The sequence below is a fragment of the Rhineura floridana genome, chromosome 2, assembly GCF_030035675.1.
Source record: "Rhineura floridana isolate rRhiFlo1 chromosome 2, rRhiFlo1.hap2, whole genome shotgun sequence".
Lineage (NCBI taxonomy): Eukaryota > Metazoa > Chordata > Lepidosauria > Squamata > Rhineuridae > Rhineura > Rhineura floridana.
The window spans coordinates 189987079-190006163 of record NC_084481.1 but is presented as its reverse complement, the minus strand read 5'-3'; the positions used below and the strand labels follow the sequence as shown (position 1 = coordinate 190006163).

The 19085-nt window shown below is 39.3% G+C and overlaps 1 protein-coding gene across 7 annotated transcripts in view; it reads right to left on the bottom strand.

Moving 5' to 3' along the window:
• The window catches only part of MIA2 (MIA SH3 domain ER export factor 2), a 54653-nt gene that overhangs the window by 13972 nt on the left and 21596 nt on the right, over positions 1 to 19085 (bottom strand). For 5 of the 7 annotated variants that reach the window (XM_061611703.1, XM_061611700.1, XM_061611704.1 and 2 more), the window contains 14 exons: positions 17443 to 17574; positions 15186 to 15207; positions 14993 to 15081; positions 13854 to 13925; positions 13265 to 13375; positions 11309 to 11380; positions 9354 to 9458; positions 7833 to 7955; positions 6522 to 6645; positions 5818 to 5864; positions 4371 to 4461; positions 2266 to 2404; positions 1194 to 1295; positions 73 to 133 (listed from right to left, as the gene is read on the bottom strand). In XM_061611703.1, coding sequence (XP_061467687.1) covers positions 73 to 133; positions 1194 to 1295; positions 2266 to 2404; positions 4371 to 4461; positions 5818 to 5864; positions 6522 to 6645; positions 7833 to 7955; positions 9354 to 9458; positions 11309 to 11380; positions 13265 to 13375; positions 13854 to 13925; positions 14993 to 15081; positions 15186 to 15207; positions 17443 to 17574 — 1290 coding nt within the window. The remainder of the gene's footprint in view (positions 1 to 72; positions 134 to 1193; positions 1296 to 2265; positions 2405 to 4370; positions 4462 to 5817; positions 5865 to 6521; positions 6646 to 7832; positions 7956 to 9353; positions 9459 to 11308; positions 11381 to 13264; positions 13376 to 13853; positions 13926 to 14992; positions 15082 to 15185; positions 15208 to 17442; positions 17575 to 19085) is intronic. The other 2 variants (XM_061611702.1, XM_061611706.1) reach the window with 2 other exon arrangements.

Genomic DNA, 19085 nt, shown 5'->3' with positions numbered 1-19085 from the left:
TTCAAAGTTGCAAATAAAATGTAACATCTCACAGTACATGAAGTATACCAATTAAAAAAACAATATATATACCAGATTCTGGTAAGAGCGGACAGTTCTTTCCAGTTCCTCTTCTAGATCTTTTGCTCGTTGTCTGTAATGGAATTATACATGGATAATTTTGCACAACCAGATATCACTATAGCTTAAGAAACATCCAAAAATATATCAGGTTTTTTTTAAGTCTAATTTAATAGCAAGCCCTACTGAAGAAGACAAAGCACCAGGTTCAGCAGCCTTAAGTAGACTGGATCCTGACTGCTAAAATCTTTTTCATTTTGTCATCCTGCCTGTAAAACTCTGTTGCTGTGATGAAGACAAAACCAGACTTATATGGGGTCTTCTCCAATGGAAGCTTAACAGTCTGCTGAAGTCTGTGAAGTTGTGGGGGAGTAAGCTGTCTCAGAATAACCTCCTCTGCTGAGAGAGAAGCTAGCACCTTAAAAAGGAGGTACTATACCCTGCCAGCCTTGTTGTCTGTCAAGTTCCACAAGCTTTGCAAACCTACCAAAAGCCTGCTTGCCTCTCAGGAGAGTTTCTGGATTGGTTCCAGAGCAGCATGAGCAGAGCTCTACTCATGGAACAGGGCTTGATTGGCTCCTTCTAGATGGGTGGAATGGGGCACAGCAGGTTGCAGAAGGATGGGGAAAATCAGCAGAATTTGGGCAGCTGACATATGAGTGCAAGCATCACTCATGCAAGATACCCTCAGATCTAAGCCTCTATGCCAGGGGTTCTTAACCTGTCATCCATGGATGGGCTTCAGGGGGCCTGTGAAGTGGGTGCAATTTTTTTAATCAATTTTCAATGCAGTAAAATAAATTATATTTATTTATTTATTTATGGGGTCCATAGTTCCATCAGATTATCAAAGGGGTCAGTGACCCAAAAAGGGTTAAGAACCATTGCCCTATGATAACTGGCCAATTTAACATTTACTGGGGAGAGTGTTTCCACTCTCCACCCACAATGCTATTAGAATGGGCTTGAGCAGGTTCTGATTACTGTAATGGGGCTTCGCTGACTTGCTAATTGGAGATGCTACTCCATACCCCATGCTCTGATTTTTCACAAGTTGCAAGATGCTCAGTCTAATTCTTTACTGAATTTTCTTTGCTCAACAGAGGAAAATAGCAAACAAAATCCGTAATTACCTGTAAGTGTTCAGTTCTTCAGCAGCGTGATTAATCTTCTCATCAACTTTGGAAAGCTTCTCTTCTTTCTGCAAACGCTCTTTTTCTTCTACAGTTAACTTCCTTTAAAAAATAAAGCCTTTCATTAGGCACAACCAAACTGATTTCTTTCCACAAAAACTTCAAATGAATTTCACAAAACCACCACTGAAATGTACAGTATTTTCTCTTTGCCCATGTAGTCTGTTCCTGAACTGAAAGCAGCATGGGCAACCATAAAAGTGGTGTTAAGGTCTTCAATACATTAAAGGCTGTGCCATCCAGTGCATACTTGGTGGGGCTTCTCAGTGCAAGTTCTGAGCAGCCATGCATAGGACTGGGCTGTAAAAGAATTTGACAAAGTTATTCCTTGAAGAATGCATAGTTGCAGTGTTAACTCTGAAAAATAATTTGTGGAGGACCTTGCTGAAACCCTTCAATACAAACACATCTGCTAACAATAATGACTAGGGCCGAATCCAGAAAATCCACCTCTTGTGCTCTCTGTCTCCAAGAAGCAACTGGCTCTATAGTATAGTAACTACAGGAACTGGACCGCAATGTCCATCAGCTGATGGGGGTATATATGTACACTTGTGTTCACAGAGAGCCTCATACAGAACAGTGGCACATTCATACAGACGACTGCTGCCCACAAAGATCTGTGCACTGTGTACCCAAAGTCACAGAATTAGTCCAAGCTCAAGTAGGACTTATACACAGAACTCTTGGGTCCAAGTCAAACCCTCTATCCACTAGACTAAATCAAATCTGTTCTTAAAAATACATATATTGCATATTAAAATGGTTCCCAAGTTAATATTTGATAAACATGCTGTACTATATGTATGGGTGTGTGTAATTATGTATATCTATGTATCTTACAAGGAAATCATAGGAGGTACTGAGCAAGTAGAGCAAGATATGGCACCAAAGCCCCAGTGCCAGTACAAGGGTACAATTAATGAAATAACCTGGCAGTCCCAAGTTACATATAAACTATTTGTTTCAGATATCTAAATGGAAAGTTTCAATTACAGTGAAATACCAATACCTGTGGAGGTTCATTTCATTTTCTTGATACAGCTCCGTCATGACTTTAAGTTTTTGCTGAAGCTTTTGAACTTCATTTTCGAAGTGATCATTTTCAGACTGCAACATGACATGTTCCTTTTGCAGACTTTCAACACGTCCTGTCACAATTAAGAATTAATTACAAGTAACTGATATGTTAAAAGCTATACAACAAAGATAAAGAAAATGTATTGAAGACTGAACATAGTATTCTAATGCTGAAAAGAAAAAAATGTTCTTGAATAAGTTTAGAATATTTATTAATTATTCTATTTATTTAATTTATATCCCGCCCCTCCTCCTAAACATGCCCAGGGAAGACTTAAAACCTCATGATGTTCCTTTACCATAACTCTAGACAATTTATTTTTTAAATAACCACATTATATATTAGTAACTGAAAAATGCTTGGAAATCCCACCAAACTGATACAGATTGTTTTTCCCCCACAGGGATTTGTGGACCAATTTTCATTTGGGCTTCTTCATGGGTTGAATATGTTTAGACTGTTGTGTCTGGGGAAAGGGAATGAGGCATAGACAGCTTTACTACATTAAAACAAAATTGTCAGTATTGACAAAATTGTCAGAACTGATACCACCCAAGTCAGCATCAAAAGCATTCCAAGTAACAAGCTCAACATAGTAATTCATAAAGACAATGGCCATGATCATGCATGCATATCCACTTTACCCCCCATCCAAAAAAGACATTTTGCTGCCTGAGGCAGAGCATCAATCAGTGTTTTTATCACCCTCAATTCCTACCCACTGCCCAATCAAGATGCATAACATGCATGGCCAGTCAAATTATTCTGGCACCTGGAGCAGAAATTCCAAGAAGCACCTGTCCCATAACGATACGTTAAATAACAGACCGCTGCCCTTTCATGACACCCCAAATCAGCTATCTGAGGCAGCTACCTCAACAGACTTCTGTGGGATCTCAATAAAGTGCCGCCAAGGGGCTCCCACCGAGCCTAGTGGTATTGCTCACCACTACACGTTTCCTCTGCCATCCCCAGTCACTCACTTCACTTCTCATTCCCCAGTATATCCATATTGGGCTGGGAGAGGCCTCTGCCTGAAAACCAGGAGAGCGGCTGCTAATCAGCGTAGACAATACTGAGCTAGATGGACCAATGGTCTGACTTGGTATAAAGCAGCTCCCTACAGTTCTCTCCCACCAGGCCCCAGGGCATGCTTCAGTGATAGGCAGCAGTGGTACTTTTGAATGGAAACGTAACCAGCATTTGGCTTCTATCTGCGGTGGCCACCAGCCAAGTTAAATTACCCGAAATGTAATGCCTGACATAATGTCTGGTCGCATTTTGGATAAACTAACGTGGCAGATGACAGCTACGCTTGGCTCCCATGCAAGAAGAGCATCACCACTAAAAGGTGTCCAGGGACCTGGCAGAGGATGTGTATGTCTGTATTAAGTGAATGGCAGTGGAAGGGTCAGGTTGGTTGGTGACGGCCCTCCTAGCCCTAGGGCCCTTGGCAGGTGCCCGTCCATATCAACCCCTGATGCTGGGCCTGGGCCTCACTCTTCCTAATGGTAAAGGTGCCCTTGTCACACACTCCCCTCAACAAGATTCAAAGAGAGGGGAGATAGAAGCAGAACAAAATGAAAAATCCAAAGATCTGCTTTCACTTTCTGTAAAGTCCACAATTAGCTTGAATATTTACAAATTCACTCTCATCTGTATAGTGCAGCAGCCGCTGATGGTGGAGTGACAACCATAACCGTGGTTTACCACTTCAGAGATCATGCCAAGCCACAGTCAGCACAAATCATGACTTAGGAGACAGCAAACACCTTCCTGAGGCACAAAGATGAAGTCCATGAAGGGTAGTGCATCACAAATTCATCTAGACTGGATGTAAAAATTTAGATTCTTTGTTGCTAATTGTTTTTTCAATATGTCTTATATTTCAGTGAATAAATCCAGATCATTTAACAGATTTCTAATTATAGCCGCTTAATTCAATTATTGTGTATATTTCTTAAAACCTTAATAAAGTCTGTGATGCTTTCCTTCTTTTTTAAAAAAAATAAAATCTATACAAATATTCAAATTACCTGCAAGTTCCTCTTTTGCTTTTTTTTCATCAGTTAGCTTTGAATAGATTTGATTTCTTTCTGCTTCCAATGATTTTAGAGAAGCATTTAGCTATATTAAAGAAAAAAATATTTAAGATCATAATTGCAAGATAAGACTACTGTGTTTGCACTTCTAGAACAAATCCTTATTTAGTTCTGGATCACTTTCTGGCTGCAATGATCATTTATTTATTTTATGTCTTTGTCCTGCACTGTTCCTCCAAAACAGAGCAGAAGAGGGCTTTACATCTAAAACAAACATAGCCATAACATTGCTTCATTACACTAAGAATATAGCGGAGCGACAACAGTATGCACATAAAGAGAGGCCATACTTCAATTTCAAAACAAAATCACATACCAAGACAAAGCCAGGCAGCATTCTGTAATTAAAGAACAGCAGCACTCAACTCTAGTATATATACAGAGAGAGAGAGAGAGTGTAAAGAGAAACACCATTTAAAAAATCATTGGCTTGGATCTAAAGTTCCTATGAGCAGGGCTCTGCTCACAGGCTACTCCCACTGGTGGAAGAAATTTTCATTGATCTCTCCTTCTCCCTGCAGCCCCTCTGGAATAGTATGGGAGGTGGTGGGCGGCAGCAAAAATGGAGACTCAGTGAAAACTGTCTCCCTCCCTCCCTCCAGTAGGAATCTCTGTTGGATCTCCCTTCCTCCAATAGGAGTCTCCAGGGCCGGCTCCAGGAATGCCGGGGCCCTTGGGCATCAGCCTGTCCCAGGCGCCTCCGCTCCCCTTCCGCGATCGTAAGACAAGAGCTTCCGAGCCACCTGCCGCCGCCCGTTGCCATCCCCCCACTTCACATACCTTTCTCTGTTGTTCTTTGCGGCTGCGCGCACTGCTCGCGCAGGGTTGCCATCAATCAAGATGGCGGCCGAGGTTTCCGTAAGGGACTGAAGTCTCTGCCGCCATCTTGGTTGATGGCACGCAGCGCATGCATTGCTGCCATCAACCAAGATGGCGGCAGAGGCTTCAGTCCCTTACGGAAACCTCGGCTGCCATCTTGATTGATGGCAACCCTGCGTGCGCAGTGCGCGCAGCCGCAAAGAACAGCAGGGAAAGGTACATGAAGCGGGGGATGGTGGCGGGTGGCTCAGAAGCTCGTTTTGCTATCCGTGGCGCATGCCACGGATTGCGGAAGGGGAGCGAAGGGCCCCTCAGGGGCCCCTGTAGCTGCGGGGCCCTTGGGCCAGTGACCAACCTGGCCGCCCTTTGGAACCGGCCCTGGGAGTCTCTAATGGATCTCAGTCCATGGCAGGAACCCTTCCACTCACAGAAGGACAACTCTGGATCCCATCATTCCAAAAACTTCCATATATTTTCTACTGAACATTTTGTTTTTTGGTTTTTTTTAAAAAAGAACTATTTTATAAACTCTATATAGGAAATAATCACAGTATTATATTACCTTTGCAGCATAAATCAATTTCCTTATAGTTCGTTTTTCCAGATCATCTGGTTAAAGGAAACAAAGAGAAGGGAGTGAACACAATAAATCACAGAAAATGTATTTTGGGTTTTATAAAAACACAGCATTGTTTTTTAAGTAGGAAATATTTCTTTTCCTAATTTTTAAAAAATGTTTTCTAGTTTTCTAAGAAGTAGCCGGGGGGGGAGGGGGGAGAAGGATATTATTCATCTGATTAAGCTTCACCAAAGCTGTAGTATTTCTGAAATGGGTTTGAAATGTGCAATCAATCCAATATTCCTTAGGCTTAATGCTCCCCAACCTTTATGTGTGGGCTGCTTATCCTCCGGCTAAGGACAAGAATTAGCAATGGCTGTCAAACCAGTTTATGCTTTGGCAAGTTATACTGGGATTGGAGTCTCAATTACTTGGGTAGCTTTTTTCAAACTTTTTCTTTTAAACTTCAGAGGCTTATATTGGCAAATATTATTCTGATTACATCTTAGAAGCATGTAGCACAAAAAATCCCGCTTACCCAACATAAAGCTTTGGTGAATAGCCATTTTATTTGTGCTACATTTTTTTTGTTCCTTTTTGTTGATTCAGACATATTGACAAGGAGAACAAGCTTAAGTTTCTAGAATTTGAAAATGAAATTATTTCTCATTCCTTCCCACTTCCATAGGAAAGAAATTATCATTTACCCTGGTGCTCCCCATTTTCTGTTTCAGTCTTTTTATCATTATCGCAACAGTTATCTTCAGCAGCAGCATGTTCGTCTAATGCACAACTCCAGTCTTTCATCTTCAACAAACACTCCGTCAGTGACTATAGCATATTTAAAAAAACATAAAGCTCAAATGAGCCTTTGGCTCTACATGAAGCACATTCATGATTTTATTCCTTTAATATATCAAACCTACTGAAATGTTCAGCAGTATATTCATATCACGTGTTTTACAGGAATATTGTCTGCTCCATATGAACAACTTTGCTGAGTGAAAAAGGTTTTACGACAGCACGAACTACTGAGGTAGTTAACTTCTTACAAAAAGTAGATTCACAGAACTCAGGGAACACCTAGATGAGCCTTTTCCCCCCTACATTAAGGTGTTCAAACAAAACCTCAAGTAAAACTGCAGGCAACATTTTATCTCCAACCAGCGCTGCAAATCTGTATTTGACCACTAGCTTCCTTGATCTCTGCAAAAGCCCCCTACACCTACAGCAAAATAAAAAGTGCCATTTGAGGACTTTGGAGGGATGCAGATAGATTCCTAAAGAAATCAATGAAATTTTACAGTACTATTTTTTGTCTGGATGTTTCATCTCTTTGTAAGTCAATACACACATGCAATGTTTCATAAGAAGGGAAAACTCCAGTAAATTTAAGCAGATAATCTCACTGCTCAGCTGATTAACAAGGCCTCCACATCTTGCCAAACATACCAAAGACTACCATGTACTCTCCGAGAGCTTTGAAATCACACCAGTGGCTACCTTAGGAATCAATGAAGCTACAAGGCAACCACAGTTCTAAGCAGTTTCATCAATGCCCAAGGGAAGCATCTGCTACCCTCCAAACATCCCCAAAGGGAGGATTGTAAGCTGTTGCTATTCAGTAGCTAGATGTGGAAGCACACCAAGCAATACTTTCGGGAAATATGGGGAAAATTAGATACACAGTAGAATTGGTTTTCTTACAACTGGAATTTTGCCCTTCTCTCTCTGTCTCCGTTCCCCGTCCCCCCAGAATTCAAGAACCCTCCCTGTTATTTTTCTGTTATGGAGATACGTTATGTTTATAATGGAGCACCAAAAACAAATTGCCTCCGGGTGACACTAGGTATGCATAGAATTCACATGTGCTCATATGAATATATTAAAACAAGTACCATAGCAGTTAATTATTTTATGTTCACCGCCCAGAGAGCTATTGCTAGTCGGGCGGTATATAAATTTAATAAATAATAATAATAATAATAATTAGCCACACCAAAAAAACTTTATTTTACCTTGACTTGACTTTCCTTGTTTTTAAGGGCTTCCTCCATTTCTGTTTTGGAGGATTCAAACATTTTTGTTTGTTCACTTAATTCACTAAATCGTTCATCCCATCCTTCAGCTTCTTGTAAGAGCTGTAAAGAAAAGTTAGAAAGATCAATACTTAATTTGTAACAGTTATTCTAAACAGTTATTCCAAAAGATCTGCCCTAAATTCTTAACAACTGGGTCAATGATACAGCAAAATCCATGAAACTGCACCATTCTGTGTTTTCTGCCTTCCAATTTTTGATAGCTCTTCTTTTGTTATATATGCCATTTAAAGCCATGTTTGCTGAACTTTAAAAAAACCCAGGAGAACATAGAGGGTTGTATCCAGTGGTGTCCTGTGCACTGACTTTAAAAGGCTTTTAAAAACAACGGAGCCTTCCATCAATGGAATGGGGAGGGAGGATTTTTTTTTCCAGATTCTCCCTCCCCACATCAATCTGCTCTTGAGGATTTGGGGCACTCTTTGGAAAAGAATGGAGGGGGCAGGAGAAGGCTGCAGGGAGGAAGGGAAATCAACAAAAATTACCTTCCTCCCTGTTACGCTGATGGAAGGTTCCACTGGACCAAAGAGCTTTCCATCAGCACGACGGACACAACTGGATAAAACCCACAGTACTCTTGTCAATACAAATCCAGAAAGGGATTTAAAGCAGAAAACCTAACTTGGTGCAAAACGAGAGCAAATGTGGTGTAGCGGTTAGAGTGTTGGACTTTGGAGACCAGGGTTCAAAACTCCACTCAGCCATAAAGCTCACTGGGTGACCTTAGGCCAGTCACTGCCTCTCAGCCTAACCTACCTCACAAGGTTGTTGTGAAGATAAAATGGAGTGGGAGGAAAGCCATTTACACCGCCTTGAGCTCCTTGAAGTAAAGGTGGGATATAAATGTAATATAAATAAATAAATAATCCACTTTGCATGTTAGCAAGATTCAGCCCCAGCCTACAATTAATCACCTCATCGTTGGAAATATAGGTGGAATCCAATCTGCCACAAGACAAGTATTAAATAAATAAATAAATAAAAGCTGAGCTAGTAGCTCAGAGATATTATCCTGGCATCATTCCAGTCACATCAATTTAAAAAAGCCTCTATAGGGAAGACAGAGAGAAAGAAAAAAGTTCTGAAGAAAACACATCCAACAAGAACAAAGAGTGTCCGATTACTCTAATGGCATGAAAGCAATCGAAAAACCCCAGAGAAGAACCCAAGATAGATTTAATAAATGAACTGAGATGCCATGAAGCTTGGAGCATCAAGCTGCTTGTAGAAGACGCAACTGATTTATTCCCTGGAATGCAAAGCCACAAAACTAAACTACATACAGCAACCTGTGGCTGTCACAGTTTCCTTTAGCTATGCCTCTGACTTTCAGCACGCTACATAATAGTTTAAACAGGAGCCATACTATTCTAAAGTCAGGATACAACATTCCTAAAAGATTGAATCAGTCTACAAAACTACACAGTGGAAATAATATACCTGTTTTTCACTTTCATGAAGGTGCTTGTTTTCCTCTACCGCATCTTGGACAGACATCTTCAGTCTCTCTCTATTAATCTCATATACTTTTAACGTGGTCTTTGCCTAAGTGAAATAAAACACAGTGAAGCTGCTTATTTAGGATATACAAAAAAAAAAAAAGACAGAAATAACAAAGAACGTAGCTGTGATTCTATCCATTCCTGTAGTCTGTGCTCCAAATCAGCAGAGATACTCTGTGTTGATTGACTTTAAGCATTAGCATTGTTTCAATTCAACCCTAATATCACATCGTAAAATTATGTTGCATTGAGGAATACTAAGAAATACATTTTGTACCCTTATCCACGCACCTACAAAGCATTGCCTTGATGCTCTCCAAAATAGTGACATTTTTTTCTGCTCAGCTTGCACTTCTGTGATTCTGGGGAATCAATGCATGCAATCCCAGAATCCCTCCTTCAGCAGCAATAAATTATATATTTCTCATAGGCGTATGATCAGCACACGACACCCCCCCACCCAATGGGCTGGGGTAATAAAGCTGCAATTCATTAGTTTAACTCTATGTGATGGTTTTTATTTTTATTTTAATGAAAAATAAAACAAGCAAGTAGGGCTTGTTCACCGAGAAACATAACAGAAGGCACCTCATGCACATTCACAGCTCCACTTGTCAAACAGCACTAGCAACCTTGTGCACAGTGCTCTAAGTCAATGGTTCCCAAACCTTTTCCCCCACAGACCACTTGAAAATTGCTAAGAGTCTTGGTGGACCACTTAATTATTTTTTCTGCCTGAAGTAGCAACTGTAATGCACTGTGCTAGATGCTGTGCAATTTTTCATTGTATCTTTATTGCTTCTTTTACTTCTTTTATTTCTTATATTGTGTTTTGTTGAGTATCAGTTTGCTTTCCATAGAATTCAAATTGTAGTACAATAAAATACAATATAGGAACTAAAAGAAGCAATAAAAATACAAACAAAAATCAACACAAGTATTTAATGCAGACATGCTGCAGACCACCTAAATGAAGCTTGTGGTCCATGGACCACAGTTTGGGAACCACTGTCCTAGGTAGCGATAAGGGAATCTGGTTACCAACGGCACAGGAGCAGCTGGTGTAGTAGGGCAGTCCTGCAGATTTGCCTTCCCACCACTGGCATCACGGCCACTTATCTGGATGGTGTGAGGGCAAGGTATGACGGCAGTGAGGTCGAGGCTGCGCAGGCATACCACTGGAGCCGATTTGGCACTCCCACTGGTGCACCTCCATAGCCCTGACCTCATCCCCCACCCCAAGATAAGTGGAAGTGACACCGATGTTAGATGGGTGGCTCCACAGCACCACACTGGCCACTCTTGCAATGGCAGATAAAGTTACCTTCAAGTGAGTCCCCACTGCTACAGGGATAAGGACTGCACACAGCCCCCAAAGCGCTTTTCTAACTGCACATATGGCTTACTCCTTCTCCTTTCTTGTCTAAAAGAGCTATGGGGGTTCACTATAAAGGCTGTGCACAGAACCTCATTCCTTCAAAGCAAAAGAAGAACATGATTTAGCATGGCGCTGTATATTCCCAATGCAGTGCTAAGTCATCTCTCCACCCTTGGGAAGAGAGCTGCTCTGGAGAGTGTACAAAGAGAAGGGGGACTTTGGCTTAAATTATTTGCATTGCTGAAATATATAAAAAGTCCTGAATTCTCCTTTTAAAATGGGACATCAAGGCCTACACAAGCAGGCTACCTTTAATGGCAACTAGGAAGAATTCAGCTTATTTACAAGACAGATATGTGTAAATAGAGCAGGAAATAAAAATTTGGTTTCAATTAGTTATCAGACATGTTAAGACTAATGAAAAATGTTGACAGTGAGGTACAAGATTTTGCAGCAATGCATGCTAAACAATCTTATTAAGACATTTACATTAATATTTAAATATACTGGCTTACTTCAGCTACTTGCAACTGGATAGATTTTGCTTCATTTTCTAAAGATTCCATTCTTCTCTGTATTTCAATCATCTAAAGAGACATTAAAATAATCTTATATAAAACACTCTCTTAAGTCTGATTGATACTGCCTTGTCAAAATAACTGTGGACTAACACTGTAGTGAAATATATTTAAATATTTGTCAAAAGATCATCTGCAAGATATTGTTCACACCATTTTATTTTCATTGATCATTGATATAGTGCATTAAAGGGGAAGTCACACTCTTTACTGTCATCTTTCTTTGTTTATTTTATACCCCTTTCCATATTTATAATCAAGCAAAACTGGCTTTCCAGATAGCCGCTCACCCAGTTGCCTGGGACAAGGAATAATTACTTCCAGGCACATAGCTAGCCAGACCCCACCATTCAAGTATATCGAAGTATAATGGAGCATGTGGGCAGACTAATAAAGTATTTTATGAGACAATTTTTTTAAATTCTCTGTAAAGCTGAATAAAATCCATAGAATGCTGGAGACACATTTAAAATGGGTGATTCTAAAAGAGCAGTAGAGAACCTCCAGCCTAATTAGGCCTTCCAGGCCTCCTCATTTGGCCTATAGCATGGCTTTGCCCAAACCATGCTCAACTGTTCATCACCTGACATCCTATTTTCTGCATTGAGCAGGGAATTTGACTCGATGGCCTTATAGGCCCCTTCCAACTCTACGATTCTATGATATGATATTAGGTGCAGGACAGGTAAGTCCATGGGCACACTCTTAAGTGTACTCCCAATTCTTTCTTTTCACTCATTGATACAAGTTGGTACTTTTAAAAATTTGGAGCCCTGCAGTGACAAAAATAGGTTCCAAATTCAAAAAGTGCAGAATTCCAGCTGGAAAGGAAGAATCGGGAACACACACCAACTGCGCTCCCCATTCTTCCTTCGTATCTATTTTTATTATTTATTTATTACATTTATACTCTGCCCTTTCTCCTAGAAGGAGGCCAGGGCAGCAAATCTATGCCTTATACTTCCAACTGGGCTGCAAAAGAAGAGTTGGGAGCACATTCATTCACTGGGAGGGAGGGAGGGATATAAAACTAATAAATAAATAAATAGATAATAAATTCTAGGTGCTGTCACAATTTTTCCCTTGAAGTTGAATCACCTGATATTTTATCTTCATTATTATTTATTTATTACATTTTTATCTCACCTCTCCTCCCAGAAGGAGCACAGGGTGGCAAACAAAAACACTAAATACACTTTAAAATAACTTAAAAGCAAAATATGTTAAAAACATTACAACAAAACAACTTAACAACATCTTTTAAACACAGATTTAAAAGCAATTCCAGCACAGTTGCAGACTGGGATAAGGTCTGAAGTGATATCAAGTTATTCAGAGGTGGGCGGAAGTACTCTGGGGAGGCATTTCTCCCCACCCGTTATAAAAGCTTGATCAAATAACTTTGAAAAGTCAACTGGCTTTATCTACTGTTCTCAAATGGCAACTGTCTCTTTCGCTATGAAAAAATTCTATGCATGCTTGTCAAGCAAACACTCAATTCTATTGTAGCTAACACAATAGGCTGCAGTGTGCACCTATTTGCAGTGCAGGTGTAATGCCCATGACCAAGGCTCCAGAAAGTTGATAACCCCTGCTGTAAATAATTAAATTCAAATAGCTTCCTCAAACATGTTATTGTAAAAAATAGCAGGACACACTGAAAAAAATGCAAATTATTTTGGAAAAGAAATAATACATTTAATTTATTTGGAATATGAAGTACACCGTGTTTTTGATCAAAAGACAGGAGCAATTGACCCTCAATGACCAGCTGTTATCCTTAAAAAAAAAAAACCCAGAGGAGAACAGGAAACTCTAATTTTAATACAGACAATTTCTATTTTAAAGTTATGCTTTCTGCCTGAGAAATAATGCTTTAAAGAAAAGACATACCAAGTCATCCTGCTCTGATTGTTTAGACTTCTCTTCTTTCAGTTCTTTTTCTAAACATTCTATTTCATTCCTGAGTGCGGCATTTGAGCTGCTGAGTTCTTCATATGCTGCCTAAAATAACCAGGTTTTGAAAGATAACCTGAAGACATTTATAATGACTATGTGTAATCCAGAATGCAAGTATTATTGAACACTTTTAACTTTAACAAGGGTGCATTAGGATGTAATCATTGTATCTAATTTTAATGCACTAAAAATCAAATGCCTAGGGTCAAGGACATACAAAACCACATTCTACAACCTGAATACATCACAAAAATTAAAGCTGGCAAAATCTGCTTCATTTTACATATTTGACTCTACTTCTGCCAGCCATGCATAAATAAAAGGACCTATGCACAGTACCTACAATCTCACTTCCTGAGCATTCAATGTTTTGCCCACCCTCACACTCTCTCAAAATTTTACCAGACATTTTCTCCATTTTGTTGAGCTTATTTGCACAGATAGAAAACTTCTGCAAAAAATGAAAGCCAGGATTATAAAAATTCTAGATTCTATTTTATAGCACATATTTTAGAGATGTTACCTTAATGTTTGATGTAGTGGTTGACCCTTGCAGAAGGCTGGCATCTTTCAGAGAGTTTTCTAACTCTTCATACTAAAATGAAAACTCCATATTAGGATTAAAATTAAATTGTTCCACTTGCAGAAGCACCACACATTTCAGCTTTTTAATTATCAAACTCGTCAAGAACTAGAGCAAGCAGGCTGTTCAAATTAGTTGTACGTTAGCACCGACACAGTTCCTAACAGGATCCTCTAAGACTTTCTACAAATGAACATTTCTCTCTCTCATCACAGCAATCACTCTTTTGTTGTGGCCAATCTAAGTATCTTTGCCCATTATATCATTTATGTTGCACGTATATTGCACAGTTAATGGCTTCAGAACTAGCCATACTTTCTTGGTTCAGATGAAACAGGAAACTTAGTTTATAAAAAATTTCCTGCCTTGTTTGCTCACTAAACAAATGAAGAAGTGAAGCAGGTGCATGCATAGCCATCCAACTGCAGCCCCTATGTAACGATTTGCATGAGTGGCATGGAGGGAGAAATGCTAAGGCATCAATCACAGGGAATGGAAGGGAAGAAACCTTCAGGTACACACACACACGCACAATTTTTCAAACTAAGCCAAATGCATTTCAAACAGTTGTTGTTCTTCAGGTGCACTCTTAAACATCAAATTTCAACTCTGGTATCTGCAAGCGATTGCAACTTCTGTGCAGCTGCAATCGAGTGCAGATACCAGGCTGACTTTTCATAACATGTCGTAGGGCTTATTTAAAAAGAGGGTGACTGAGATTTCCTCCCTCCCAGTGTAACCTAGCAGCCGATACTTTTTAAATTATGATTTGCCAGATGTACTTGAAGGGACTTACTCAGCAATCTCGATATCTATCAACTGAGTCAACAGCAATATTGCTTTTCTGCTGCTGTGTTAATTCTTGGCTGAATAAGTGAAAGGACACTCATCTAGCTATCCCACCAAGGGGAGTGAATAGTGTCTCCCTGCAACAGAACAACAACAACAAAATCCTCCCTATCTCAGTTTATTTAACATGCACTCTCACAATAATTAAGGTGGCTCTACCAAATATTAAAAAATTAAGTGAAAACACTAAGTCTAACCATTAAGCTTTTAAGGGAAACAGTAATCATTACCTCTTTTTTGCAGAGACTAAGTTTTTCCAGTACTTTACATTTGTCTTCTACTAGTTCAGTAACTTTACTGGCAAGCTGTTTCTCTCTTCCTAAAAAGAGGAAGAGCTATATGTGGTAACCTTTAACGGAGAGAAAACAGTTTCAACTCAATTCTGCAGCTAAACTCAACCCACAGACAAAAATGTGAACTTACCTACATAAAGTCTACTTCTAACCTGCAAAAGAAGAGCAAATATTGCAGTTTGTTTACAGTATTAGATGGGACTGAGGCTCAGTTTTTAATCTTAAAAGAATATTAGAGTAGCATAGTCAAAAGCACGTAAAGTAGATTCCCAGCGCCAGGCAAATACAACATCAGGGCTCTCTTAAATCAGTGAAAAGATCAAAAACAGGTAAACAGCTTGCAGGATCACACACTTCTTCTCCACAACACTTCCCCTGAAATCACATTAAGAGAGACATCACCTGACATTAACCATGCTTGAAGTTAACCAAGTTCACCAGGATTCTCTGAATATGGAACTGGTTAATAATTCTGCTTCAGTGAGGAACCTGGTTAGCCTTAGCCATGGTTAGTGTTACTGCACACATGTCCCTTAACTGTGGATAAGGCAGAATGCTCTCAGAAGGGAACATGCAATCCCATAATCCACTCCCCAGAATTACATCTGCTAACGGTTCAAACTTACAAACACATTGTGAATGGAGTGGACACTATACACAACGCTGACATGCAAGTTCTTCCCATCACATCCTCTTTGCACTTTGTGAAAAAAGCAGAATCATAGTAATCTGTCACTGTCAGTGACACAGTACTGGAAGATTACTTTCTTAGATTTAAAAGTTTTTTAAAAAAAATCAGTCTGGATTGAATGTATGTTATTTATGAACACTATCAAACATAGTGGAACTTCAAAACACAAAAGTGCAGTCACAAAATAAAGGTATTCCATCATCACATGTGGTGGTCATGTGACAAAACAGCCCTTTTGGAATACGATTTTTGATGAGGTTCCGCTAATAACTAACATTAAATAGATCTCCAGAATTGGTGCTCTTAAATCTGTTAACCAATGAGAATTTGGATCTCAAAAATGAGACTTTGATAGGTCATCTTATGGCTGCATGACTTACAACAGCAAGATTCAACAGCAAGTAAGAGTGCCACCCTTACTTATTGGTAAGAAAACGTGTAGGCTTTGGCATATATGGAAAAATTGGCTTCCAATCTAAGGGTGACCAGAGGTGTCTAAAATGGGCAAACTTGTATCAATTTGGTACCCTTTTATAGTTAATATGAACCGGAAGGAGCACAGGAGGAAGCCTCCTCCTCACTATACTCATATTTGGAATTCCTAAATTGGTATATGAGTGGGAAGCTGTTCCATCAGACCGATGTATCACTGTTACTTTGCTCATTGTTACCAATGTATGGTTTCAAAGCACAATGCTATGTAAAGGTTCTTATGTTTTAATACCCTTGTCTTTATTTCTCTTATCTTTGCATTTTTGTGTACTGCTTTTTCTACCTATTTTGTCATGTTGCAATGAAGCTCAGTCATCATTTCATGTTGGGAAAAGGATGTTCAGGGGAGGATAAGGGTTTTTTTCCCTTATGTTTTTATTTACATTGTATTCTGTATTATTCAGCAAGGATTTTCTAGTAGATGTTAATAATTGCTTTGTTTTCTGCCGATATTCCTGTTTTTCCTTGTTCTCTTCAATACCTTGCAAGGTTTGTTAATTTGAAAATCAATAAAGAATATTTAAACAAAAACAAAATAAAGCTATTCCACATTTAACAGATTCAAATGTTGCATCATCTGGTTGATGAAAAATAAACGCAAACTCTCAAGCAAATTAAAGTTTGCACAACTATTCTTCAGGTTACAAGGAAACCTCAGAGCAATACACCAACATCCTTTAAACGTTTGTTGATAGCAAGGGAGAGGCTAAAGTATCAAGTTGGGTAATCAACAGTTCAAAGAGGAAATTAGATGTTTACATAATCAGGGGCATCAGTTTGCACTACTGAGTATAATTTAGTAATTCTTTAAAATTGATTTTGAAAATGTAACCTATACTGCCTTGAATATTTCAAAGAAAGGTCATTTATTAATATTGAAATAAATATAAACTGATTTTGAGAATAAATGCAACAGAGCATTGAGATGGCTTTTCCTTAATTTTTTTTCAGATACAATGTTGAAATATGAAATTGCCAAAATACAGATGAGTTAAGAGAGTTCATTATATAATTAGACTGAAAAGAACATCACCCACCACTGAGTTGTGTATAATTCTACAGCGGAAATCCAAAACCTCACCACAGGAGAAGTCTGGAAGAATGTTGCTTACGATCCTGAACATGCATAGGACAGAGCTGCTAATATTTTTAAAGCCATCCAACACAGTCTGGTACAAGTCTGTAGGTCATGCTGAATACTTACCGACTGATAACTCCTATACATTAGAAGAAAGATAATAAAAAGGGCAACAACTGCACCACAAATCACCAATTCCCATGGAAAGCCATAAAGATCTGGACCAGGTTTCATATTTTCAGGCAATGCTTCAACAACCTTAAAATAGAAAGAAACAATACACATTTTCCCACCACCAACTGACAAGATGCTTAATATCAAGTGTGTATCTTTGATCAGGTTAATTCACAATTATTAAAAACACAACTATTAAACATTTTTGCAAGACAAATCAATACTCTAGAAAAGCTGAAAGTGGAAAAAGGATGAATATCTCACAATAAGCAAACTCCACAGTTTAGTGATTCAGTCTTGTATGTTTACTTTTTTTTAGAATAATTATCAGAAGCCCTGCATTTGGCCTGGAGTTTTCATTTATTTAACAGTATTGTTCAACAGAACATAAGAGTTATAATCTTGATACTAGGTACACTTCTAAATAAGATAGATATGTATTCTAATCCAATGTTTGCTTGCACCAAAGTAAAACTGTTAGTCCACTTCAAACTATCATCAGAAATAATGATGCTCAGAAGACAAAAAGGATGGAAAAATTAATAATAGAACTATGAACACCTATTAGCAAGATGATCAGACCAGTACTGTAAACCCTCAAATTTACAGTGCCTCTATCCACAAAGGACAAAGCTGCTAGACAGTAAATGACAGGAAACAAACTAGTAAGAACTATGCTGTTAGAACAAAATAGGTCTTACTAGAAGGCTATGTCAAAGATTTGGCTGATTAGTTCAAATCAATATATGAAATAAAGTCCCTGCTTCTCTCTCACTGTCCCTTTAAGCTTGCCAAATCACAATGTTGCAGTTGACAGCAGAAGCTACAACTTGCAGAGCTCCCTTTACATACAACTCCTAAGGAATAACAGCCCTGCCAGGCTCTACAGACTACATGGAGAACCTGACACTCTAGATGTTGTTTGACTCCAACTCCCATCTTCTCTGACCACTGACCATGCTGACCTGGGCTGCCAGGAGCCAAGAGTCACAGGGGAAGGGTCGCGTCTCAGTGGCAGAGCATCTGCATTGCATGCAAAAGGTCCCAGTTTCAATCTGCAGCATCTCTAGGTAGGGCTGGGAAAGAATCCCTGCCTGAAAGCCTAGAGAGTCAGTGCCAGTCAGTGTAGACGATGTTGAGCTAAATGGACCAATGGTCTGACTCAGTATAAGGCAGCTTCCTATGTTCCTATGAGAGTCCAACAACATCTGGAGGGCCACAGGTTCCTCATTCCTGCTCTAGGTTCTAAAATATCTATGACGCTTATGACCTTTTGGACCACATTGTCAATCACTTCAAATCTCCATTATCTTTCTATTTCCTTCCTATCCATCTATCCAATGTGAATTTTGGCCCAACCTACTCTTTCTGCCATTTCTTATTTCTTTATGTCTCCATGATCCATTGTTTCCTCAGGTTCCTTCTTGTTGAGTTCTTGCCTACTTTGGCCAAGAGGCAGGGTAGCTAAAGGAAGCAGGACAATCCCCCCAGCACTCGACTCTCTCCACCAGCATATGGGCCTTTCTGACATTATGTACTGTAATGTTTCTTCAGAGCTTCCCTCTGCTCTTTTTTCTTTACCATTCTTTTTTCTG